The sequence below is a fragment of the Brachyistius frenatus genome, unplaced genomic scaffold (assembly GCF_029030835.1).
Source record: "Brachyistius frenatus isolate BFR_SWC_R1_liver_20210118 unplaced genomic scaffold, ASM2903083v1 Contig_7, whole genome shotgun sequence".
Classification (NCBI taxonomy): Eukaryota; Metazoa; Chordata; class Actinopteri; family Embiotocidae; genus Brachyistius; species Brachyistius frenatus.
In genome coordinates this window covers 2,128,874-2,155,475 of record NW_027210606.1, presented here as the reverse complement: position 1 = coordinate 2,155,475, position 26,602 = coordinate 2,128,874, and the positions used below count along the sequence as shown (strand labels likewise).

Below are 26,602 nucleotides of genomic sequence, written 5' to 3'. Positions count from 1 at the left end.
GCCTCCAAAGTTGTCCCCCTCGTGAAGATGCTGGATCACACCCTTCAGGAGGAAATAACAAAGCCGGCACCTGCAGCAGCGTTGGAAATGGGAGACCATCTCATCAGGCAACTCCGGGAGAAGCTGTACACTTTGCAGTCGATGAGCATCGTGTCTCTTGCTACCCTCCTGGACACCCGATTTAAAGCAATAGGATTTTTCAGCCAAACAAAAGCCACCGAAGCAATAAAACGACTGACCTCCGAGTGTGCCACCATTATACGGTCAACACAAAGCAGAGAGGAAATCCCCCAGGCTTCCACCTCTCATGGTGTCACAGGAGGTAATCTATTATTTTACATTTTGAGATCAATTATTCCTATGAGAACACTTAGTGATGATCTGTGGTTTCCTCTTAGGTAGCAAACTGTGGCATCGTTTCGACACCAGCGTCATGGAGGCACGGAAGACTCAAAATGTGACAGCAGATGCCCTGTGGAGGTCCAGCGCTACCTGTCAGAGCCAAATATAAGCAGGCTGGAAAACCCTCTGGAGTACTGGGAGAGGCAAAAATTACTGTATCCAAATTTATATAGACTTGCTCTTGCGTTTTTGTGCACGCCAGCATCTTCTGCACCCTGTGAAAGGTTATTTTCAAAGGCCGGAGAGGTTGTGTCAAAAAAAAGGAATCGTTTAAAACCAAAAACTGTTGAGAAACTGTTATTTCTGAATAAAATGTCCCCTGTCCTGTACATCATTGTCCAAGTTACACAAGCATATTCAGTCCCCTCTTCCTAGTTCCACAAGCACTTCCACTGTCCTCTGCCTGCTTAAGCTCATGCCATTTTCCTAAAGTGACAGAAAAACATGATTACACAACCTGCCATATCATATGATACTACCATTTTGGGAAAATTTACACACACAGAATACATTCAAAAAATATTTTATTATGCACATATGTGATAATTTATGTACAGAAATTATTTGGTCATACATTTTTGTAATTCATAGTCATTCCCAACAGCCATAACAGACACAAACATTCAATGCATCACATGTGGTTCAGATACAGCTGCCTGTGATTATACACTTGGCCAGTAGGTGGTTTCGTGTGCACATGAAGCTTCGAGTAATGAACCCTTTCTCCAACCAATTAGCTGAAGTGGTTTGATGCCTCATGAGGCTTCATCTCACCATCACTACAAACTACCCATAAATGCTCCACAATGTCTGTGTCTTTGTCTCTCTAGCAGCCACCCTGCGTCCTCTCTTGCTCGTCTGGTGACCTGCTTGGGTTTTGATCTGGGTTAGGGAGGGACAATCAGGGATGTGATTCAGCTGGGGCTAATTAAGCCCCTTCCAGGCACCGGTCCTTGAACCACTCCCCGGTCCCTGAACCACTCCCCGGTCCTTGAACCACTCCCCGGTCCCTGAACCACTCCCCGGTCCCTGAACCACTCCCCGGTCCTTGAACCACTCCCCGGTCCCTGAACCACTCCCCGGTCCTTGAACCACTCCCCGGTCCCTGAACCACTCCCCCACTCAGTCCCTCCTGCAGCTGAGCTAAACCACGCCCCGCCACCACAATGTCTTAATGTACACTCCCACCACTCCGCTCCTCCTCTTCCTGCTCCTCCTCCTCCTCCTCCGCTCCCTTCACTGGTTACCAGTAGCCGCCCGCATCCTTTTCCAAACATTGGTACTTGCGTACCGTGCTGTGAACAGATCGGGTCCAGTCTACATCCAGGACATGGTCCAACCCTACACCCCAGCCCACTCCCTCCGCTCTGCTTCCACCAATCGGCTTGTTGCTCCTCACTGAGATAAACACTCTACTAAATCACGACTGTTTGCTGTCCTGGCTCCTAAATGGTGGAATGAGTTCCCCAACGACATCAGGACAGCAGAAACTCTGAACATCTTCCACCGCAAACTAAAAACACACCTCTTCAGACTTTACCTTGAATAGTAGAACTTTAGTCGCACTTAAAATGTAACTTACTGATAGAACTTTGAAGTTTGGCTTTCTTGAAGAAAATTGTATTTACTTGATTGCTGTTGTTCTGGGTTTTGTAGCCTCATGGTTGAAATGAACTTATTGTAAGTCGCTTTGGATAAAAGCGTGAGCTAAATGTAATGTAATGTAATATTACTCTCACTTGTCCAGTCCTGGTTTTACCGGGACAACTCTGGGAACGGTGGTGCAGTTTGCTGTCTGGTGGCTGCGTGATTCTGGACTAAATATAGTAACAAAGCATACGAACATGCTTTTTAATGCGTAACAAATTACTCCTGCAAATCCAAACACAATGCAGCACACAAACGAGCCGGACTGACGGGTCAGGTGTGAACAAAGGTAAGATAAGATAATTCCTCTGTGAGGAAGCTGGGCATCTCTGAAACAGGTTCTGTGACCGCAGCTTCACGAGTGAATGGACTTCCTTATTGACAAAAACAAAGAGAGGCTACAAGCAGAAAAAGTGCAGCTACTTCTACCGCTCACCATTCATTTCATGGCTTTGTGTTTCCCTAAGAAAGAAAGGCTTTGTGTTTCCCTTTCTTTTCTACAAGATACAACAGAGTTACTTGACTCCACTTTTCAAGAATTAGGTCGTTTGCCTAAATAATAATAAAAAAAATAAAATAAAATACTCCAAATTGAGTTATTAGCAACATTCTAATGTCTGCATTAACAATTCACCTCCAGCTGGTGAAGCTTTCTTGCGACATGATTATTCTTCATTTTATAACTTCTCTGATTAAAGCAATTAGGGTTTGCTGATAGTGTGAAGTTAATTTATAGGATGAGATAATATTTTCAAAGAAGACACCCTCTGTGGAAGCACATTAGACGATGACTGGCTGTTTAATGTTCATAAAATGTAATAACACGAATGGAAATAATAATATTTTTGTGCTCACAGAATCACCCTGGCAACGTGATATCATGCTGATAAATTTCCAAGTCGAACAGGTGGAGAATTCTCAGCTATTTTAGTCACAGAGGAGAGAAACTGTCTCACAGCCCTCTGACAATGCTGGAGAAGGCTTCAGGGCCTCAGTGCGGCAGAGCGCTGTAAGCTTGCAGCATGTTTGCACATCCGACATTAAAGGAGTATTTGAAAGAATGTGACTTTTTCTCGGATGGAAAATGTCCTTCTTCCTTTCCTGACAATGATTTTGGGGGAAAAAAGGGGAATCGGAGAGAGTGGGAGAATCTGATGAGTCAGGCAGAATACGAGCGGTGAGCTGAAAAGTTTCAACAAAACTGTATACGGTATCCTGAAAGGCAAAGCGCATGAAAAACGGATATCTAGCAGTGCAAGATGAAAAAAAAAGATGAGTTTAAAATTTCCCGTTAGTGAGTTGGAAGTTTGGATTATTACCTCTGCCGAGGAGATCATGTTTTTCGGAGCGGTCTGCTCATTTGTTTCATTGAAGTCGGTGGAAGGGTGCAGCGTTTGAAGTGCATCAGAATCACGTAGCGAATCCACAAATTATTCTTCACTTTCATTGACGTCGCGACATATTTGGCCACACATCTTCAAATCCGGTAAGACGGTGGGAAACTCCCAAAGCAGGCGAGTCTAAAAATACGACGACTCCGGATCACGATCCACATTCAGTGTTACCGGTAAGCTTGATGGGACACGAACGTTACCTGCTCAAACTGAATACAAAAAGGAGGCATTGTGGAGCATTCGGCGAGAACCAAACTGGAACGTCGGCCCTGTTGTGGGGAGATCCTGAAGGACACGTCACGGCGGCAGCGGCAGCGCGTTCACGTATCGTTCTGAAGCAGATAATCGGCCTCGGCGGGAGGTCGGCGCTCTCCGACTGCCCTCGCCGATTCGGAAATCATGCCGGCACACGGGATAGAAAAGCCAATAAGTGATGGCTCAGTTTGACCTTGATGGATGGCTCCATTTGCTTCAGCAATCACCCCCCCCCCCCTCCCACCGTCCCGCTTTCGTCGATCATATTTTTGACTTCACCGCGTTATGAGCACAATCTGCTGGCGCTCGAGTCTCCAGGTTCACCATCCATCAATGCCATGCTGCAGGAGCGTCAGAGAGGTCTCCTTCCATTCCTCTTCTTTGTCTTGTTGAAGGAACGGTCAGCGCTTCAGATCCAGGGATGCAAAACCGTCGCAACAGATCACCTCGTACCTCCTCTCGGACTTTGGCTCGTCTTGCGTGACAAGGGTGCTAAATCTCTTCACCGTTTGAACCCCGAAAACCTCAAGGTTTGGTGTTTGGTTGTTGGCGTCAAGAGTTGTCAGATTTAGATTTGCGTGGTGTCGTCTTGCCGCCATGCAGCTGGATTTTTATTAAAAAGAAAAGAAAATCTTGGCATCAAAATGTTGTACTGAATTGTGCGCGAGGTCCGCGTAATCAATCCGCATCAAATCAAAACCCTTTGGGTCTCACAAAAGATCTTTAATGGGCTAGATGTGTGTAATGATTAGGATTAACACGTTCAAATACTACATTTGAACCTGTCACTGTAAAAGCAGAGCTTAGCTCCGTCCAGCTGTTGGTCACAGCTGCAGTCTTTACTGTGATTATAGTCTGGAAACCCTGTTTCACGTTAAGGTTTGCTCAGCCACTGTGGAGGGCCCGTCAGCAACTAGCGGGGGTGTGTGTGTGTGTGTGTGTGTGTGTGTGTGTGTGTGTGTGTGTGTGAGATGACGTTTAAGTCAGAGGTTTGTTTCTGAAAAGAACGAGTTTCAACAATGGCAGCAGTGGTACAGTTTCGTAGGAGAACATACATCGCGTGGTGGTCGATGCTGATTGGCTGAATGCTGCTCCAAAAGCTTTAAAACAGGTCAGGGGTCTTCGTCCAGCGGGATGCACCGACTGGAAACAATCCCCAACGGAGCGAGGTCAGTCCCTCAAGGGAATTATGGTCCGGTAATACCAGGCTAGTAAATGCATGTTTAAGTACTTCTAGACTCGTTCCAATGTATAACCGTGTGACATGATCCGTCCACATACAGGAAATGATGCATGTTACATGTGGAAGAGGCGGGCTGGTGTTCTGTTACCTGGTCGTGGTTAATAGCATCATATTTATTTAGAAAAAAAAAAAAAAAGGTTTTCCTTTCAAGACAAACTCATAATCATTTTCTAAATTAACGCTTAATATGTTTCTAATTGTAACTTCTCTTTCCTGCCCCTCCTCAGGTACTAATTTCAAATTAATCTCCGGGGTTTGTTGACAATGAAAATGCATCTAATGTACCCGTCCGTCACCACAGGTGTGGTCATAACTACCAAACAATCTTCAGGACGAACATTTTCAGTTCCTTGATGGAAGTCAGGACATCAGAGTGAAATGAATTGGGTGTAGTTGCAGTTATCAAATGCGATGAGAACCACTTGTATGAAGAGAAGCTCAGAGAAGCGTCTGATTAACCTGGGTATGTATTTTCATTACAAATAAAAAAGTACTTTCAAGCGCATTCATTCATTCCATTTTAAGGCCTTACAGTATGTAATCATTCTTAACTCCACAAACTCGCAGGTCCTGTTTTTACATTGCAATAATTTCTACAATCTGGATTACAAGTATTCCCTCATGACCTTTTGTCTATTATGCAAACATCAATGTGGGATGTGTAGTGACATCATTTTCTCACCATTTCATAGCAAGAGGTTGAGTCCTTCCTCCCTGCGTCCCCATGCACCTTCAGGCCACTTAGTTTTAGTTATGATACATCAATAGCATTTCATCAGTCATAAAATCTCTTGCCACCTCACAACCCCCATGGGCCTCCCTGCTACCAGAAAATTCAGTCCGTCTCCGTCCGACTGCACCCCCCCCCCTCACTGGGGTCCGAGGCCCCCCTGGGTGCTGTGGCCGTCGCTGTGGTCGCTCCCCCACAGCCGGTAAAACTGACTGAAGTCTACGTAGGGCGGGACGCGGCCCGTCTCATCAGGCTGCGCCGCCTGGCTTCCTCTCTGGCGGAACAGGCTTCCGTCCCCCGAGCTGGAGCTGGAGCTCTGTGTCTGGGTGTTGGTGGACTGCAGGGTGGCTGTGGGGCTCTGACTGCTGGAGAAAGGTGGGTGGTCGGGGAAGGTGGAGGAAGGGGAGCAGGAGGAGGAGGAGACGGGTATAAGGGTCGGGATAGAGGAGGAGGAGGAGGAGGAAGCGTAAGGGAGGGGTTCCACGTCGCGGGTGGAGAGACAAAGGAGGGAGGTGGACAGAGGCAAAGGACGGGGAGGAGGAGGGGTGGTGGAGAGAGAAAAGAGGGAGGTGGAGATGGGGAGAGGGGGAAGAGGGGAGAGGGAGAGAAGAGGGGAGAGGGAGAGAAGAGGGGAAAGGGGGAGTTCAATTATGGGCTGCAGGATGTCGACGGAGGCTTGGCAGGTGGTGGGCTGAAACGTGCTACGGGAGTGGAGCAAGGAGAGGCGAGGACAGAGTGGAGGAGCGGGACGGAGATTCCACGAGGAAGAGAAATATAGACGTGAGTCAGACAGTGAGAGACGGACGGGAACAGAGTGGAACTCATGAAGTAGGAAAGAAAATGCACATGCACGTTAAAATGGGCAGCTTCCTGTTCTGATTCTGTAACATCATACCGGAAGTTGTTTGAAGCCGGTTACATTTCAACCTGTCAATCATTCACTCTTTCTGATAAATTAATATATAATATTATATAATACTTAACTTCTACCTACTCTCACTTTGAAGAGCTCAAACAGACACACGGAGGACGAAACCTTACGGAGTGTGCCGCTGTGGTTTATGAGGGACAAGGCTGCGTTCCTGTGTTATTTGGGGCAAAGGTCCATCGAGTGGGAAGAAGCAGCAACACTGAACCCGCTACTTTTTTTCTGCAACACAACGTACAGTGTATCTGGCAAGCTGTTTTGCTGACCAATCACTAAAATGATAGTTCAAGTTCCTGATAGATTACTGTGTGACATCCAACGCCTTTCTTCAGGACTGTTACGACTAAAACCGATAAAAAACTATCCAGTTATGGAGTCTGATAAGCTTTTAAACCCGACGGTGACCCGTCCACGGGTTAGTGAACGGCTGCTTTGAAGGCTTGAGTCTGGCATTTTGGTTGTCGCGATCTTAGATTTTTTTTTGGGGGGGGGGGATTTTGAGCCAGAAGTGGCCATTTGGACGAGCCGGGGTGGTGAACACGACTGAAAACCTGAGGACGACCTGACTGCCCTCCTGACATGTCACTCGCACCAGACACGTCACTCACACCAGACACGTCACTCACACCAGACATGTTGGCTTCGTGTTGCAAGAGACGAGTTGACGCTCTCTGAATGGGCGTCTTTGGAGCCAGCCCCCCGTGGCCCCCAGTGGTACTGCACTCTGATGCACTGGCTATACTTTTCAGACCTGGAGACTAAGTGCTTTTCTTTATACAGTTTATGCTTTAAATACTTGAATCCGAACTGATTTAACACTTGAGCAGTTAAGCAGCAATTTGTGAAATAGTTATGATTTCGGCACAACGCTGTCAGAAATCAGTCAAATTGACTCAAGGGGACTCTGCTGATTTATTCACATCTATAAACCGACACAGCTTGTATGTAGGGGGAAGTTCAGTATTCAATAAGTTCCGCTAAGTTTTTCTTTTAAAGTACGTGAAAAGGACCGTGGCACGGCAGCAGAACTATGGGGAAGTGAAAACTATGCTTATAAATAAGCATAGCAGTGGAGGGACACAGGGGAGTGAAAATCAAGCTAACCTAAAATAAATATAGCAAGGGAGAGACGTGGAAGTCGAACATCTTGCTTATTTAAAATACACCCAAAATAACCCTAACGGTAGGGAGGGTAGCGCGGAGCCAGAAGAAAGCTCACCCAGAGCACCCACGCTGCAGCACAGCAGCGAGGGAGGGGAAGTCAAGTTTACACCGCAAACACAACAGCTGAGGGTCAAAAAGCAAAACTCAAAAGTTAATTCAAAGATGCAGAGCAGGCAGGAGACGAGTCAAGCTCACCCTGGTGTCGGGGTGCCTTCCTCCAGGGTGGAGGCGGTGTTGGTGCCGTTGGTGAGGGTGCCTTGTGAAGGCATGACCAGCGAGAGGGTGACGCTGGTTTTACTGGTGCTCTGGCTGGTGGAGTAGGGCACCGACACGGGGTAGATACGACCACCTGAAAGAAGTGCGGGGGGGGGGGATTAAAGTGATGGTTGAAAAGAACGTACTAGTTTAATAAAGCATACTGTTAAAGGCTGCTGTTCCAATGGGTTGAAACGAAAATGTAAGCGTTCACCATTCATTCAACTTTTATTTTTGTTTTTAATGAAAGACAAACGAAAAGACTGGGACTCGTGTGCAAGCTCGGCATAAAATGGCCATGTGAAGAAGCCAGACTGAGATGAGTATTTTCTACATGTGCCTTGATATTTTGGCTCTATTTGGTATTCTTGGCTACGACTCTCAGAATCGTTGATTTCTTTTTCTAAAGGTTCGCTCTAACGTGAAGCTCTCCGCTGCATACATTTTCGGTTCATTACTAGTTTTAATCCATGTCTGAAAAACAGACAAAGTATTCAGTCGCACAAGCCAAGTCCAACATGATGTTATTTTAATATTATTCGATCATTTCTGTATGGTTCCAATTTCAAACAGTCAAAATGCAGGATGCCCTGATCAAGATTTTCTGTACCAGATCTCAGTCAGACATTAAAAATCGGTATCGTGACAGCTGCAACCCAAAACGTACTTATCCAAACGTCAAACATGTATCTGACACGCAAAAAAGAACAACACCACGCCGTATTCTGAATGAGCTGGCGGTCCTGATTCAAAACTACAAAGCTGGTAAAATGACAAATTTGACATTTTTGAGGACTTTGCTGGTTTACAGGCCTGATCAAAAATCTGAGGAAAGAACAATTGTTTTTTGTTGTTGTTGTTGTCCGTTCCAAGAACATTAAGTATGTAACCGTTGATCAAGGCTTATGAGTTGGTTTTGTTTCCAAGGGTCACAAGTCAAAAAGGTCGGCAAACCACCGGTTACAACCTTCTCGTGGTTCTGTGTGAATAACGCATTTCCAATCTGACTAAGTTATGCAACTTCTAAATGAGGAACATTGTGTTGGTGTAGCCGGTGCAGAGGTCTGTTCCCTAGACGGGCGTTCCATGAAATGTGAATCAACCCCAGAATGCCGTTCTCCTACCCTGCGTGGGCGTGAGCGCTGCGTCGGCCATCGGGTAATTGAGTGTGCGGATGAGCAGGGTCATGTCCTCGTGCCGGGAACAGTAGGTCGCCCTCTGACGGCCGGACACGAAGACGTCGTGGTGAAGCCGCTTCACCCGCTCCACCACCGACTGAGCCACTGCCTCCAGACTGGTCTGCAGGGCCAGCTCTGCGGCTACCATGGCAACGATTTCCTACAATGAACCGCAGAGGAGACGGGGACGGGCGGGGGGGTGAGAAATAAAAACTCAACAAAATACTTATTAGGAATAATCAAAAAAACACAAGTAGAACAACGTCTAATTCACCCAAAGTATATTTTTCTCCATTGTGTTCTGTAAAAAAAAAAAAAAAAAAAAAAAAAAAATTGCACATCGGCCAACACCAACACTGATAGTTCTGCGATAGGACAATATCGGAAGATAAAATCGGCAGCCTTATATTTCGGTCAGGCTCTAATTAGCAGTTAATAAGCAATCCCATGATCCTTTGGGTTGTCTGTCCACCAATCAGAGGCATTGCTCCTGACTGAGCTCTGACCTCAAACACACGGCAAAATGGAATAACGGAGCACGACCGCATTCTCCGGTTACTGGATCCATACTGTTAAAGACAACGGAATTTATTTTTCCTCCATAAACTCGTTAACTGTATGAAGGACAATCAATGAAGACAACGAAACAATGATCATTGCTTATAGTTTATATTACACACCATATGCATGTGTGATGATGATAATGAGCTGAACCACGCAGCAGGCGTCACAGGACTGAAGTGTTGCGTTCATGTTATTCTCTCAGTCCTGATTGGACACTCAGACAGAAGCAGCCACGGAAACAGGACACGGACAACAATGGGCATGGGATCGAAACAGAAAAACTAAAAACTGACAGAAAAAGGACGTCAATGAAAGGACAGAAGAGGGAAGTGGAGAGTGGACATGAAATGCAGTGTGGGTGGTCGGAAAAAAGGAAGATGAACACGTCATGCAGGGATCAAACAGCAGGAGAACAAAAGGAGAGAAAGTGGAAAGAGGCCATCAGAATGTATCCGTTACCTGATTGGCTTGTTCGGGGCCGTGGGCGGATTCAAGGGCATTTATTAAACCCTCTGACATCAGCAACAGGAAGCCTGTCACACCATCCACAGTCTGGCTGCCATGAATCTCGGGCTCCGCGACGACTGGCCTCGTCTTGGCCGCACTGATGGTGGAGGAGGACGGGAGGAGACGCATATATTAGTAGTTACATTCATATCAGAGGGCCAGAGATCAATACAGCCAGGGACAGGGACTGCAAGAGACACAAAACTGAGACATTTAGATGAAAGCAAAGACGAGTCGAGACTGGAAGACAACATGGAAGGAGTACGAGGGGATACTTGAGATGAAAAAGAGACATAAGAGCACCTGACCTACATCCTATATATATACTTCACCCACATGAAATTTTCTGCACCGTCTTTGATGCTACAAAGGGGGAAAACTACAAAGATTCCATTGTGTGTCGAACTGAGAATCACCATTGACTCGTAGGTGTCGTCGTCGCCTGATTTGTTTCGCCTCAACAGCAGACATGAACAGGAAATGAGCGGGGGGGGGGAGGGGGGGGGTAGGAGAATCTAGAGAGGCTCAGCTGTGGTAAAAGAAAAAGGCTGGAAAATACAGACAATGATATGGACACAGAGCCATCTCTGTCCACACACACTGATACATATTCAAAAATACCTGTAACTAAAATGTTTTGGTAGCTTTCCCAATTTGCTTTGAAAGACTGATAGCACTCTTCAGGGGGGACAGCTAGTCTCCATGCCAACACCTCTAAATTTTACCAATGGACATGTTAAGTTTGTCATCACTGCTTGGCAACCGGCGGAGGAAGTGACTGAGTAGTTCCAAGAAACAACCAGAGACGGTATATAAAAATGGACATTCCAGTTCTGCAAAATGAGGCCAATGCAGAAGTGCCTTAAGCTGTAATACCGTCGGGTGCCACCAGAGGTCGGCTCCAAAAATCCTCCGGCTCCATAAACTCCCATTCAACTTCTCTCATACAATGCTCAGTCAATAAAGCTTTTCTGTATGTCATTTGCTAAATTCACTCTTTAGATTATTGTTCTGGCCGTCCAACTGAAATGAATCCTGTCATTAATTTTCAAATAAGCCTCAAAAAGCCATGTTTTGGGGGGCGTGTATGTTTGATTGACATGCCTGTGGTGCAGTCAGGTTTCTGCTATCGGTGGGCAGGACGTAGTATTTCCAGGTTTCCAGTCAGATCCCCGATATCGTTCTTTTTTACAGAACATAATTCAGAAAAAGATCTGTGGGATAAATTTGAACTGTTCAAGTAGTTACTTATAATGATTACATTCCCAGTAAAGTTGACTGCTTCAGTGCACTGATGTCAGTGTGGAGAATAAACTGTAAAATATCCTGCCTCAAAAGTGTCAAAACGGTTTGATAACCACATTTTAGCAGCAGATGTGTGTTTAAATATACTGTATATTCCATGTATAAAGAATTATCGACAGATTTCATCAATATCAGATGTTTTTTACTCCCTAGTACCAGAATTGGCCCCAAAAACCCAGGATCAGTCAGGCTCTACTTAAAGACTTAAAAGAGAGTCCACCATGTTGCACTGCCATGTTTCTGCAGTAGCCTGGAGGAGACAAACCAACCAGTCTTTGGAGAAGGGTTTTTGTGTTTCCGCAACTTTCACAGTCATAGCTTCTCTTCCACGCTTATCAGGGATCAGAGGAGTGTTCGGTTTATTGAAATCAGCAACCAAATCAAACTGTTATATGCCACTAAATCCTGGACACTACTCCTTTAAGAGAAAAGAAAATGTGTTCACGTGTTCATTAGTGAGTTTTAATGGTGCTGTTCAGCAGATTTTTTTTTTTTTTTAACTTTAACTTCCCCCCACGTCCTGCCTCTATGCTAAACGGAGCTAACTGGCTCTCGGTTACAGCCAAGAAAAGTTCTGATGGCATTTAGAGGAAGATAAATGCATTTGTTTCAGCTGACTATGTTAACAACCAATACGCAGAATAGGCTTGAATAAACTGATTCAAGATTTCAACATAGTCATTTGGGGTGTTTTTGCATTTGATAGATGGACAAAACATCAATGTAATACAAGAAGAAGGAGGAACAAGGAACCAACCAAACAACCAAATAAGATGAGTGTGGGAGGTGGTGCTGCCAAGGTAGTCCATGAACAACACTGTGAATCGTGGCTTCACCTGAGCAAGTCGATTTCATTGTAGTTAAATTTGACCCGGTAGTCTCCGAGCCTCCTGGTGCTGCTCTGTCCCGCGATCTGTCCTGCTTGTCTTACACGAGCTGAATCCACACCTGGAGGAGGGCGGGCAGTTTGGAGACACAGAGGAAATGAGTTGAAGGGGAGCAGAAGGCTGAGCAAGAGCATGTGTACGGAGACGGGGAGGATAAAGCAATAAAACAAGGGTAATAAGTAGAAGCAGGAGGTGGGGGTGAGGGAGGAGGAGCTGGATGTTTGAGGTGTGTTTGGAGATATGAGGGGAGAGGTCACCTTGGCCTGGGTTAATGGAATGACTGTCATTTCTTTTAAATCATTCAGATGAGGACCCGAATAACAGAATAATTATGGGAGTCCCAACTGGAGCTGGAGCTGGAGACCTTTGTCTCCTCTAATGGTGTGAAATGCTGAGAAACAACGCAGCTAATTCCCCATTATATCCTTTACAGGTGACAGGCTGCACCTCTTCTGCAAAGCTAATCGCATTCTATGTATTTTCTGTTACGACCCTCATTACGGGACCATTAGCTTGGCTGTCCATCATGGATGGATGACTCTAAGTACGTCTCTGTGGCTCTTAGTCTGCACTAATGATTGCGTCTGTGTCGGGCTGGATATCCTGCTTGAAGTGGAAGGTAAGGAGCGTCTGCTACCGTGCTAATCTAAAGCATCTCAATACCAATGTGGCAAAGATACATTTCTGTTCCTTCATCTGTCAGAACCAAATAGGAAGAACCTACAAAAAAAGAGCTGTTCTTGTTTTTCTAGTTAGCACCAGTATGTTTGACTCCCACTGGAAATCGGGTAAATATAAAAACAAAAAAGGCTTTACACTTCAGGATACCAGTTTTTGTTTCATTTTCCCCAAATTGAGCACTTACATTTTTTTTGTTTTGATCGTGATCAGTTAAATAAATAAAGCCAAACAAATAGTCAATAGTTCACAAAACGAACCTTCCATAAACACCAAGCTGGTCATGGTCTGTGCTGGAAAGCAGTTGGAGTTGAAATTGACCCTTCTTCTTTTTGATTTGCACATCTGAATGCGGAGTGTGAAGTTTATGCTCTTTAGAGTTTCCTCAAAAATTCTCCACCGAAGACACCTCGGCATCCAAACAACTTTCTAACAACAATCGCACGATGAAATCTATCGCGATTTACACACGCGGAAATGACCTTTGTGCGACCCCACGCAAAAACAAAAAAAAGTCAACTATTATATTACAACATAGTGATCAGTGAATGAGGGACTGAGTTTGGACGCATCATTTGTATCTACTCTCCATCTCCATCACGTTTGCGAGTAGCTGTGTACATACAGTATCGGCGTGTCTCACCCAGAGCAGCCAGCCTCTGCAGCTCATCCTCGTTGTCGGTACTGTGTGGTCGACCAATCTGAAGAACCTGGTTCTGGCCGTCGCTGCTGGACTTGCACAGCAGGACTCGGTTGGTACCTGGAAGCGCACGCATATTAGACATAATCAGACGTATACGTGTGAATTAACACCAACATGAGGTCGACTGTGTCTGGACCAGTCACATCTCTGGTTGCCATTGAATGAGCTCGTGTTTACATTGTTTAGGAGAGGGGTCCGTATGAACGCCTCTCTTGTGGTGTCCACAACCTCGGAACTTTCTGAAAGCTCAGAGTTCACGAGTGGGGAAGTATTTGCTGACGTCTGCAGTGAGATGATAAGTTAATACATTGTAATTTTAGTCAAATAGGCTTTTTTTCCCGTAATACGTCTGAGAAAAATGTTAATGCTCCTGGCGGCCTCGTCTTCTCCCTCTGACATTATGCCTTTGAATTTCCTGCATTACTTTACCAACCTGCTAACTCGCTCGAAATGTTTAGCCTCTGTGGCTCCGAGACGCCGTCCATGGTGCTGTTGCTAAGCAACTATTGTCTTCCAACTTAACCCCTTGGGCACCGAGCGTACTGTGCACATGACCCCTCATGTTGTAACTGCGAGTTATTTTTAAAGGCAGCAGATGTGACGCATATAGACCTTCTTCATCCAAGATGTTTTTACCTGTCATAGTAGAACAGACACAGATGGACCTAATAACATTAACAAGGGCTCCTTCTTTCAAAAGCCATTTATAAACAGGCCTTTTTCAATGCAGATATCCTCATCACTCATGGTCTAATTCATAATATTAATGGTTATCCAGGGTTCAAGTATTGCGCATGCCTGCTCACAGGCCACACCTTCAACATTTATAGAGAACATTAGTAGTATTTCTTACACCTGTGATTTTTCTGCTATGATAAAAATCGAAATGTCTGCTGTGAAAAAGAGACGTTAAACAGGCTACAACATTCAACTACACAGTTTAGTTGTGGCGTTTATTTGGCTGGATTATATTGAAAGATTGATTTCATTGTTTTGGCTTTCCTATTTAGACACAAGAAGGATGAGAATATTAGAAACACCTAAATACCACCAGTAGCACAGCCTCAACCAGTTACAGGAGCATTTACTTCAGGACCGTTAAACCGAATTGCAAAATGTTATACAAGTGCATCTTCTATGAGATTTCCTCCTGGTATAAATTACATTTTAGATTTAACATTAGGGAACGTCATGATGTAAAAGGTTCAGCACGCAAAGCATGACACAAATTTTAAAGTTCAAAAATACACCTATTCACATTCATGAGATTCAGCCTTCTAATTCTTGCACACATTTGTGATGCAGGGAGAGAAATGCACTGAAGGTCTAAAGCTTAAAAGACAATTAATCAGGTAAGATGCTGTGGTCCCATTAAAAAGCTATACATGGATTATTGACTGATCAATGAATAATTCACTTTTATATCAATACTTTTGGGCCACCGTGCAGAAGCGCCATGCAGTTCGGGAACACCTCCAACCAAATCCTATATGTCCTGAACACGCCTGGAGTTGTGTGTTCTGGAGACACGGCCGTCCAATCCACTAGGATCCCGTGTCGACCTGTGTGTCATTCAGGCAGTGACGGGACGCTGTCGTGTTTAAAACTGACGTGTTAGTCCGAAACCACACGGACCCGTCTGGTTAGCCTGGTCTCACTTACGTATGTGCATAAATAAAGTTGCTACGTTACTTATATGTAAAGAGTAACCAACTAGTTCCGATGTTTAATGTTGATGTAGCGTCGGCCCCTCACACACCCCCAGTCCCAGCTCGAATTACGGGTCGTACAACCTTAACTGTCAAATATATTTCACATCAACGCACAGCTGGGAGTGCTTTATTGAGAACACTTACTCGTATGTTTAAAGCTCCCTGGGACCCGTGTTCTGTCAACTTTGAACTCTTGACCCTCACACAAAGGGCCGGTGGGGAGAACGGTCCTCCTTTCTACCCACTACTAATTACTACCCTCCATTTTTCTTCCTTAGTACCGGGTCCTTGAGGACAAAAGAAAATAAAACCCAGAGCGAGGGTGAGGGGCTCTTTTCCTTTGGCTGCCCTGCAATCAAAGATGTAGGCAAGAAGAAAGGAACATCTAAAAAGAAAAACTACATTTAAGGGATTCAACAAAAACTGTTGAATTAGTGCATCATTAGAATGAGATTCATTCTCTTTATTACTGATTAAATCAAGCTGAAATAAGAATACGCAGAGTTCCCAGATAAGTAAAGCTCGTTGCAACAGCGGGAATCTTTGGCATGAGCTCTAATGACTCTTAAAGTGAAATCCTTCACAGAAATGACTGTAGCTCCATTGAACAAGTGTGTGTGTGTGTGTGTGTGTGTGTGTGTGTGTGTGTGTGTGTGTCTGTGATTATCCGTCTCCCACCGACTCATTTGAATTTAAGGATCTAAAATGGCCTGCGGGTTCAGGTAGTGAAATATTATTGACAGACACTCCTGTTCTTAAGATATCAGGTGGGAATCTGTGTGCAGACACAAATATAGACACACCGAGAACCGGGCTACTCGTCCTGCAGCTGTTTTCTGTAGGAGGCGGGTTTGGCAGCAGAGACTCCAAAGCAATAACTGACATTGTATGTATGTTTTGATTTAGGAGAGTCGATACGATTTCAACATGTCTGTAGGTTGTAGGAAACACATGTGGGAACAAATTACTTTCCTCTGTAGAAATAAACTTTCTGCACAGTAAGTAAAGCACATGTTTGCCGACGGGGGGTTCAATGTGTTTATTGTTTCCTTTTTCTTTATTTTAGAGGCATAGCATATAATGTATCATATATATACTGTTTGCTTACAGCTTTGGTCTGGGTTGCTAACTAATGGCTCGAAAAGAACCTGTCTAGTTGTACGATCAAAAAGTTGAGAGACTTCCTGTTGCGTTCAAACAAAGTGCAGCAGAGCGTTGCGCTCTGAGCAGGGAGAAGCAATAACCTCAGTGAGTAAGTATTCCATGTTATGTCACTTAATCAACATCAGTATCCGAGTTACACATGTTTTGGCGACCAGTGGTACGTCACCTTGGAATGAGGAAAAAAGGCGCAGTTTACTCTGAACTATTCAATTATTAATCGACTGTGACACCAACAGGGCAGCTGGCAGACAGCTTTTAGGTGCATCGCTGCCACCTTCTGACAAGAGTGACGCATTACATCCAGGCGCCAGTAAAAAACGGAAACAAAGAAGGATAGTTGCATATAATAATCGATTTTATATAATTTAACGACTATTTAAATATTCAAAAATCATGTCCCATCTCTACCATGGACCAGAAACTTGGGCAGAGCACACATCAAATTTATGGTCTACCTCCTTGGGAAGACAGAGAAGTCGCAGGGACAACAATACACAACCCTGCCAGGCACTCTGCCGCTCTGGAAACGTGAACGCCACTCAAAACACCGGCTCACTGATATATGCGGAAGCATTTAAAGGTCTCAGTGGCAGATTTTCCAAGTTTAAAATTAGACTGTGCTCACAAATGTGCTCGTACCACCGGTCACAAACATGTGAGGAACAAAGGTGCTGACGTTAATCAAGCTACGCAACCTCTTGCACATATCTGCGCTGCCCTCCATTCACGCACAGCAGGACCAGTCCTGGAAACCTTTTGATTGCACCTGGTGCAGCACAAATAGAAATAATCATAAATGCTGTGCTAATTGCTAATTATATCAGGAAGGCAGGCTGGCAGTGAGGTTAGATGACCTCTGCATGTTTGTAGACTGTTTGTCAGTGGGCATCCACCCGGCTGATGTGCCTTTGAGCAAAACCCTGAAATACAAACAATACAAAAAAACCCTATTCTGTAGCTCCTTAAATCGACCTGTACAATAAATATTTCTTAGACCAGTAACTATAATTGCACAGCGTGTTTCATGCAAAAATAAAAGGAGCAAATACGATAATAAAAAATTAAAAAAACAAAAAAAAGCTTGAACTGGACCAGTCACCCTGCCTGAAGCTGATGCTGACTATTCAGCATTAGATTACATGGGTGCTAAAAATAGCACCAGTGTGCTCTCTGGGGAGATGTGGGTTTTCATGGCTTCAAATGGGAGTTCTGCAGCACGTCAAACACGCTGTCCCACAGCAGCATGGAGTAATACTGCATGTACATGTTCACTGCCTTCATGTTTGCTGACTGTGGTTTTACAACTACTGTCTTCTCCTTTAGTCAATGAAACGCCCAAAAAATGCCACATCATGTTGACCTTTCCATACATTTCTGTTTTTGCTTTTGTTTGTTAAAAAAAAACTAATGTTTACAATAATCAAAATATTATCATACAAGAAGGGCTCGATCTCATTCAAAAATGTTCGAAAAAATGCTGGCCCGCTGGCCCAGCTTCTACGGTGTGGCTGACCAGACATGGTCTTTGTCAAATGTGTGTGAAGCCTGACATCTGCTGGTGTAAAGCAGATTGTGAAGCGGCTACCTGCCACTGGATGCTCTTTTGCTGCCACATATTGCTATCAACAGCTTTTGGATGGATCTGCAGCAGTTGAACATTAAATAGCAAATCTCTAATATGACTATAAAAGTCCAAATTTGGGTATCAAGACAACTTCAGACGATTTTAATATGAGTGTGTCCGTACCGACGTTGGCGATGTAGAGCTTGTTGTTGAGAATCAGTGCCACCACGGCCGTCGCACCTCCGGACACCTCCTGCTCCAGCTCCTTCAGGCGCTCCTGCACCTTCTGATTCTGAGGAGAAAGTTGGTGGAACGACACATTCTAACCAGCCGGGAGGTGACGAGAGAGACGAACATAGAGAGGAGGAGGAGGAGGAGGAGGAAGGAAAAGGAGGAGAGAAAAGGAAAAGAAGAAAAATCAGGAGGAGCAGGCAGATTGGTGAGTAAAAAAAGAGGAAATAGCCAAAACAAGAGGAGATGGAGGAGTAGAGGAAGAAGAAAGAAGCAAACAGGAAGGAGGTGAGATGAAAGAAGATAAGAGACGAGGAAGAACAGGAGATAGTGAGACACATAAGAAAACAAGAAAACTGTGAGAACGGACGAAAGGAGATTATGACTAGATGTTCTTCTTGAACTAAAACACCAAAGGTGACTCACGTTATCTTAAAAAAATGGCCAGACCAGCAATAATACCAGCCGTTAATATTAAAGAACGTGAAGCAGAGAAAATATAGGAGATAAAACCAAAGATTGGCACGAGACGAAGGAGAGAAGAGCTGCATCAGAGGGAAAACTGAGACCGGCTCATCTGATGAAACCAATTAGAACTTAACAAGCTCATTCTCCAATGGCTGAGACATTAGCTCACACTAATGCCCAAATCTGTGGTTGCTACGGAAACGAACACAAAACCCCTCTTTCTCAATTTTCAGCTTAATCTGTCAATAATGTGTGTGTGTGTGCGTGTGTGTGTGTTTGTGTGTGCGTGTGTGTGTGTGTGTGTGTGTGTGTGTGTGTGTGTGTGTGTGTGTGTGTGTGTGTGTACCTCGTTGTGTGGTAGGAGGTAGTTGGACAGGTGAGCTTTCTCAGCCAGAGCATCGTCTATGGTTTTAAAGTAGCTCTTCTCAACCACATCAAAGGCCTGCAACAAGATCACAGATCACAGATCACTCAGTCAGATCTTAACATGTGCTTCTCACATCATCGCCATCGATGGCGAGGGAACGCTCCACATCTGGGGAACGCTCCACATCTGGTTACAAATGCATTGAACGGTGAGGTTCACTATTGAAGAGCTGAAACTCATGACTTTCCAATGAGCAGAGAACTTGCTAATGCAACGCTAGTTTTGACAGTATTCAATCTCCAGGATTTCTTGGAGGTGTTTTGTGTGTTGGGCTAAAAAATTTGAACTTTTCTAAAAGATTTGCGATGCAGATGCAGTTTACGGAGTCACGGACATACTACTCAGTAAAGGAAAACTCACAACAGAAACGGGCGGGGACTTTTTCCTTTTTATATTCTGAACTTAAAGAACCCTGAGAACAAAGTTACAAAACAATTCCTGAGTCATAAAGTAACGTAGGTTTACAAAACAGAAAGTCTGTAAAGGCCATCTAGAATACACAAGCTGCATCTTCTGCACAAATACGTTTATAATATTCCTTCTAGCACATAATAACATCGCATGGACTTATTAACTTCCATTGGAGATGGTCTTTTATCAATAAATGTGTGTAAATGTTTATAATACCATCACTGAAGAAAATTCAAACTTGTGTTTACAAATTTCCTGTCGATCTAGAAGAGGATTAGAATACGATTTTCCTGATCTGCTTCTGCCTCAGAAAGTTTGGCCAGAGTTGGAGCCGTTTTGCTTAATTTACATTAAAGACTTAGTTTGTTGTGTTGACGTCTGATTTTCTAACCGGCTTGAAGCAGGACAGGATCAGGTGGTAAAAACTGACACAAAATATTTGACGCTCCAATGAGGATTCAGCACGGGGTGCCAGGTGAGGGTCAGTGTACGGCGTGAAAGGATGTTGGAAGTGAGCCCTGCAACTATCGACAGCCTCTTCATCAGTTCAGCGTCTCCATCCGCTGTGGTTTGACAGGACCGTTGCGCATGAAGCACATGTGGCTCCGTTTTGTTTTTAAAGCTACGATGTCCTGCAAACGCGGATCAAACCGGACCGCCGCGACACGGTGATGTTACACCAGCATTTCAACTGATCCACTTCAGCAGCAGCATTTGGGTTTTCAGAACCCTGTAACTAATATTTGCATGTATCCCCTTCTGTTCACTCTGAAAATGGATCCTGCTTCCTTCTGTTGATCAATACTAGTTATGTTTTTTTTTATTACCAATTTACCATTATCTCATAGCTTAATCTGTAAATGGCATCACTACTGGAGGGAATTACATGGTATTTAGGATTTACTGATCAGCTGGTCATTTGGAAACGACCCCTGACCTCACTTTCCTCAGCGTCAAAGTATTTCGGTCGCTTTTCATTTGCACGAGCAAACGCAACACTTTGAATGCTTGGAAATAATCATCTTAAAGATTTTCATTTAAATAAATGTGTGTGATGTCACTACGAGGTAACATAGTGCTGATTGAGCCTGTGGCTTGATGATAATACATTTTCAGTGTGAGAAGGGAACGAGTCGAGTGTCTGCGGCTCAAAGTTAGTGATGAGATTAGAGTTGTTCTGCCAGAGAAAGGAGGCGGAGCTAACAACAGGTTCACTCAGCTCACTCGCGCGTGAAGTCATGCCTACTGGCAACTGAGCGAGATCACACAGGCAGCCGTTGGTTCGGATCGGCGGGAGGTGAAACCAAGCAGAAACCCTCCCATCGGTTTATGAGCTGCAGTGTTTGAAGCCTCGAACTTGGCAGTTTGTCCGTCGCCATTTTGCTGTTTAACAGCCAGACGTGACCTTATTTTGACGAGCCGGGGAGGAGCGAGCGGTGATCTTAACTCAATGTGACCGGGAACCTGAGGACACTATGCCCACCAACCTATAACAGACTACTGACTGCACCACGGGCCTGTCAATCAAACACACACGCCCCCAAACATACTGCTTTTTGAGGCCTAATATCTGATTAATGGTGGATTTATTTTCAGATGGGCCACCAGAAAACTTATCAGAAGGAGCAACGTTAGAGAATAAAACTATAATGACCGCTGGAAAAAATGACTGACTTTGTATTTAATGAGAAGTTGAACGGGAGCCTGATGAGAGTTAAAGGAAAGACCGAACATTCGCACTTGAAGCTCCAGATTTAAACTCATCACGTCTCATCGCTCCCTGTGATGCCTTTTCACCCCGAATACGAGTGAGACCACTCGACAAAACTGTGAGTGGTCGAATGACGTCGAGCAGAAAACGTGTTCTTTTCTAGCATAACCTGCCTTTATGCGTCCGAGTACGTAGAGTCTGACTTAATAATGACAGACGAGTGTTGTGAGTGTTTCTCATTAGATCATAATTGAAAATAAAGACTTGTTTTACTCCTGCATAATAATAATACTGTGATAAATAAACTTTTGAAAGCTTCAGAAAACATAACCATCTTAAATGTATCTTAAAATATTCTGCAGTTAGTTTGTATGTTTAAAGACCCAAGCGCCAAGAATTGTGACACAGTGTGTTGAATTTTATCCTCTTTTTTTTTTTTTTTTTTACAAATTTTGTCTTAAAAGAAGTGACGGAAAAAGTGTGAGAAAAATCCTTTCCCACCCTGCGGAGTAAAAGTCTATTTGTTCTTCCTGCTAGAATGTGAAGAGCATAAACGTGAACCGTACGAGCCCGCAGACACCGACCTGCGTGAGGATCTTGCGGACGTCGTTGTCGGTGCGACTGGACTTCAGCTGCCCGAGCAGCAGTTCAGCCGTCAGACACTGGGAAGCAAAACTGGCCACTCTGCTGCCGTCATACCCGTTAAAAACCCCGTACAGGAAGGAGTCGTCCTCGCCTCTGATTGGTGGACAGAAGACAACAAACATGAGGCCTTTGTTTCCTTTAAGGAGTAAACAATGAACATTAAGACCAAAGAACATCCTTTATCCATCACTCGGGATTGTCGTGTGTTTTGTGTGAACTGAAACTCCACAATGCCAAACAGCAGAGATACACGTGTACATTTAATGGAGCTACTTTGCGTGATTGCAGCGTTTGATACTGAACGAAGCGTAGCGGGACTGGCGCTACCTCATGCAGTAACATGGCTGGACCTGTTGGCAATAAATCACTACCATGATGTCATGTTTACGTAACAGCATTTAGATAGGAATGAGCTTGCTGTTTGCTTTTGTGGCAAAACGCTCAGATCCCAAATGGAAAACCAGTTTTTGCTGTGATGACTCGGGTGTAGCCACACATTCTGCTCAGGTGGTGAAATACTGTAATGTTGTGAATGCTGTGAGGGGCAAACAAAAGGTTCTGAGAAGTTTACTGTAGCATGTGGAGCGCAACACAGTGATGTGCACACAGCAGAGGGAAGCTGCAACCTTCGTGAGAAATTATTCCAAATTATGTCACTTGATCAACGTCAGCAGCTGAGCTCCACTCGTTTTTGTGATTGCTGAACGTTCCCTTGACGACGGTCTGTGGCAGTAAAGCAATGAGCTGCAGGTGGTTTGAGACGTGGCGCTTCGTTAATACGGAGCTGCTCCCTCCAAACCACGAGAGAAACAAACACTACTTGAACATGTCAAACATAAATGAAATATTATAATAATAGTTTGCTTGTTGAAATGCAACTGGTCGTCTGTCAGCGCCTGTAAGCAATCAATAAAAACTCTTTCCAAATTATATTTCATACATTTCTGTGTGACTACTTCTACTTCCTGGTGCAGGGCGTTGGCCGAATGAGAGTGAATGCAAATCCTTAAACTTTTGTCAACTGCGGGACCTGAGGCCGCTCTTCTATTGGATGTTTCAGATTTTCCACGGGGGGCACATCTCCGACCATCCGACCCTCCGACCCTTTGACCCTCCGACCCTTTGACCATCTGACCCTTTGACCCTCTGACCCTTTAACCATCTGACCCTTTGACCCTCCGACCCTTTAACCATCCGACCCTTTGACCCTCCGACCCTTTGACCCTCCGACCCTTTGACCCTCCGACCCTTTAACCATCCGACCCTTTGACCCTCCGACCCTTTAACCATCCGACCCTTTGACCCTCCGACCCTTTAACCCTCCGACCCTTTAACAATCTGACCCTTTAACCATCTGACCCTTTGACCCTCCGACCCTTTGACCCTCCGACCCTTTAACCATCTGACCCTTTGACCCTCCGACCCTTTGACCCTCCGACCCTTTGACCATCCGACCCTTTGACCCTCCGACCCTTTAACATCCGACCCTTTGACCCTCCGACCCTTTGACCCTCCGACCCTTTAACCCTCCGACCCTTTAACCATCCGACCCTTTGACCCTCCGACCCTTTGACCCTCCGACCCTTTGACCCTCCGACCCTTTGACCCTCCGACCCTTTGACCCTCCGACCCTTTAACCATCCGACCCTTTGACCCTCCGACCCTTTGACCCTCCGACCCTTTAACCCTCCGACCCTTTGACCCTCCGACCCTTTAACCCTCCGACCCTTTGACCCTCCCTCTTTTATTGGCAGCAAATCCCTATTGTTTAACTTTTTTTTTTTAATCTAATAATGCTGCATGTAATGTATATTTTTACTGCATGCCATTCACATTCCCAGTCGGTGAGCACTGAGAAAAGGATGAATTGACGCCGGCGCTTGCTCGGCAGACATCACTCCAGATTAGATTTTTGTCCTTCCCTCTTTGGGTTTGTTTACCTGAACCTGAGGTGTCCGTCCTCGTTCGGGTGGCTCTGAGTTCCTTTGCCATCGGAGCCGTACACACAGTTGGGTGCTGTGCCAACCCCACACAGCTGACACAGAGGCAGGTCATCTGTCCAAATCTGATGCTGCCGAGGTAAAAGAAAAAAGAAAGGGACAAATCAAACAAACCTTAAGACCAAAGCATGAAGTCGTGATCTGTGTGTTGCAGGTTAGTGAGCACGCGAAGTCATGTTGAATGCGCTTGAGCTTCCACTACATTGTTCCTGTTTAACTCACACTGTGACAGCATTAATTCATAAATACATTTATTAAACTCTGTTTACAAATACTCTCCTGAAATGGTCTAAAACAGGAATAAATCATTCATCTTCATAAATATAATCCGGCTGGTGAATAAGTAGAAAGATCGAAACCAGCAGCAGTTTTAAAAAGGTAAACACTGGAGCTGGGAAATATGTCCATGTTATATCTGGTCATGATGAGAGACTAGATATTGATTTAGATTTCAGATATTGTATTATTGTGATATGACACAAGTGTTGTCATTCCCTGGTTTCCGACGGCTTCATTACAGTAAAGTAATGACACTTTATGTACTTACCAGATTGTTCTCGCCATTATATAATTTGCCTTTACCCATTAAGTCAACATACACTTCACATCAAACATCCCATTGTGTAAATATGTTGTGAAGTCTTCCCTACAGCATGAATATTGAGGTATTTGATTAAATGTCATTGTTTAATAAGGAATCAACATAATCTGCAGACTTTGCTGCACCTAAAATGACTGTATAAAGCTGAAAACGTGTTCAGGAGCATTTGATGGGTCTTGACTTTGTTGTATCGTGCATGTGTTTCTATATTTAACAGATATAAGTGTGTAACCATGATTTATTGTGACGCGAAGTACGACGCACACGGGAAACACATCGGCCTCCTTTGGCCAAACACGTTTAGGTTTCCATCGAGTCATCAGATTCAGTTTAGACTCACTGAAACTGAATCTAATCTCATAGTTGAAGTTGTTAAATCGAGCTCAGCGTCAACAAACACTTTCACAACCACAGGAGAACAGCTCGACCGCAGCAGCTAGCGCTAGCATCACTAAAGCGACACCGATCAAACAATACACCGAGGAGATGAAGTCACAGCGACCACCGGGAGGGAGGAGGAGGAGGAGGGAGATACCCGGGACCGAGACCAGCTTCAAAAGTAACGCAGCGCTGACATAGTTTTAGTAAAGAGGAATAAACAGCTGCGTTGTTCACTTACGCTCTGCATCAAACTCCTCCGCTGCGCCGCCATGTTGGATGGAGATCCGTTGTGTTCAGGACGCGTCGTGAAAGGTCGGAATTCTGAGACTTCGGGACGTAAACGTAAACGCTGCAGTTGATTTAGGGAGATGGTCAAATGATATGAAGACGAATATAACACGACACCTTTCAAGACTGCTGCTATGATTCGTAGTTACTAAGGAGGATGTAAAAGACAATACGTGAAAGTGCATTTCGCAATGATTTACGTGTTAGACTAATAAGCATGAAGGCAGCATCCGTGTAAGGTTGTTGAGCTCGTGAATATAACTTTTTTTTTTTTTTTCTAAATTGGCTGTTAACAGTCTAATTCTTAATTTAGATTATTTATTAAACTTAATTTAACAAACTCAACTTCCGGTTTGATGCCACACTGGATTTATTTGACAATATTGCCACCGTGTGGGATTAATATAAACTACAATTACCAGCAAACAGCAGCTTGCACGCAAATAATGGCTATAGGCTGCAGCCTTTGGGCCATCATTTTCTACATACCTTTATATCGGACTGATATCAAGTAAAATTTACATTTAATTTGAGTTATAATAATATTTATGGTTGTCTAATAATAATACATTATTTTATGGTAGCAAGTGTGTTTTGTTGATGATGTGCTTATATAGATTATTTGTTTTTTAAGGTCTGTTTTAAAAGCTTATCATGAGCTAAGAATTTAGGAAATGAATCATAACTATCTAAAGTCACACACACACACACACACACACACACACACACACACACACACACACACACACACACACACACACACACACACACACACACACACACACACACACACACACACACACACACACACACACAACCACAGTTGAACAGCTTCACTCTCTTGCACTCAACTAGGAATGAGCACATTGTAAAGGAAAATGCCTGCAGAGGAAGATATTCATGTCATAATTCAGTCTCGTCACTTGAGGTATAAGTAGAGGATGCCTGCTAAAAATGCATGAACAATTCCTATACAGCAATCCACTTTAAAAGGTGGAAAGCTGACCAAAAAGGCTGACCCAAGCTCATGCTCAGACTTTATAAACTAAAAATCTGCTGCTGTTTGGTATTAGAGCTCCAGATGTTTGTTTTTGGCATATATCAGTTCATTCAGGAAAATAAATATTAAATAAAAGACTTTAACATCCAAGAATCTGAG

The 26,602-nt window shown here is 44.3% G+C and overlaps 1 protein-coding gene across 5 annotated transcripts; it reads right to left on the bottom strand.

The window, feature by feature from the left end:
• Positions 1 to 5,390: 5,390 nt before the first annotated feature.
• On the bottom strand, positions 5,391 to 25,467 carry tab1 (TGF-beta activated kinase 1/MAP3K7 binding protein 1). Of its 5 annotated transcripts, none has more exons than XM_069689554.1 (11): positions 25,394 to 25,467; positions 24,114 to 24,244; positions 22,113 to 22,266; positions 19,326 to 19,421; positions 18,464 to 18,602; positions 13,781 to 13,897; positions 12,409 to 12,520; positions 10,220 to 10,364; positions 9,143 to 9,356; positions 7,959 to 8,112; positions 5,391 to 6,036 (listed from the first exon to the last, which is right to left on the bottom strand). In XM_069689554.1, the coding sequence occupies exons 1-11, from the start codon at positions 25,424 to 25,426 to the stop codon at positions 5,811 to 5,813; spliced, it is 1,521 nt and encodes a 506-aa protein (XP_069545655.1). In that variant the 5' UTR covers positions 25,427 to 25,467; the 3' UTR covers positions 5,391 to 5,810. The 5 variants fall into 5 exon arrangements, with proteins under 5 accessions (XP_069545655.1, XP_069545656.1, XP_069545657.1 ...); XM_069689555.1 differs by having other exon boundaries at positions 5,391 to 6,033; XM_069689556.1 differs by having other exon boundaries at positions 18,464 to 18,572.
• Positions 25,468 to 26,602: the final 1,135 nt, after the last annotated feature.

Coding starts and splice junctions, on each gene's coding strand:
- tab1 (XM_069689554.1), bottom strand. CDS start 25,426: ATGGCGGCGCAGCGGAGGAGTTTGATGCAGAGC. Junction 24,245..25,393: donor GGAGGAGTTTGATGCAGAGC/GTAAGTGAACAA, acceptor TTACCTCGGCAG/CATCAGATTTGGACAGATGA. Junction 18,603..19,325: donor ACCTCCTACCACACAACGAG/GTACACACACAC, acceptor CCGGCTGGTTAG/AATGTGTCGTTCCACCAACT.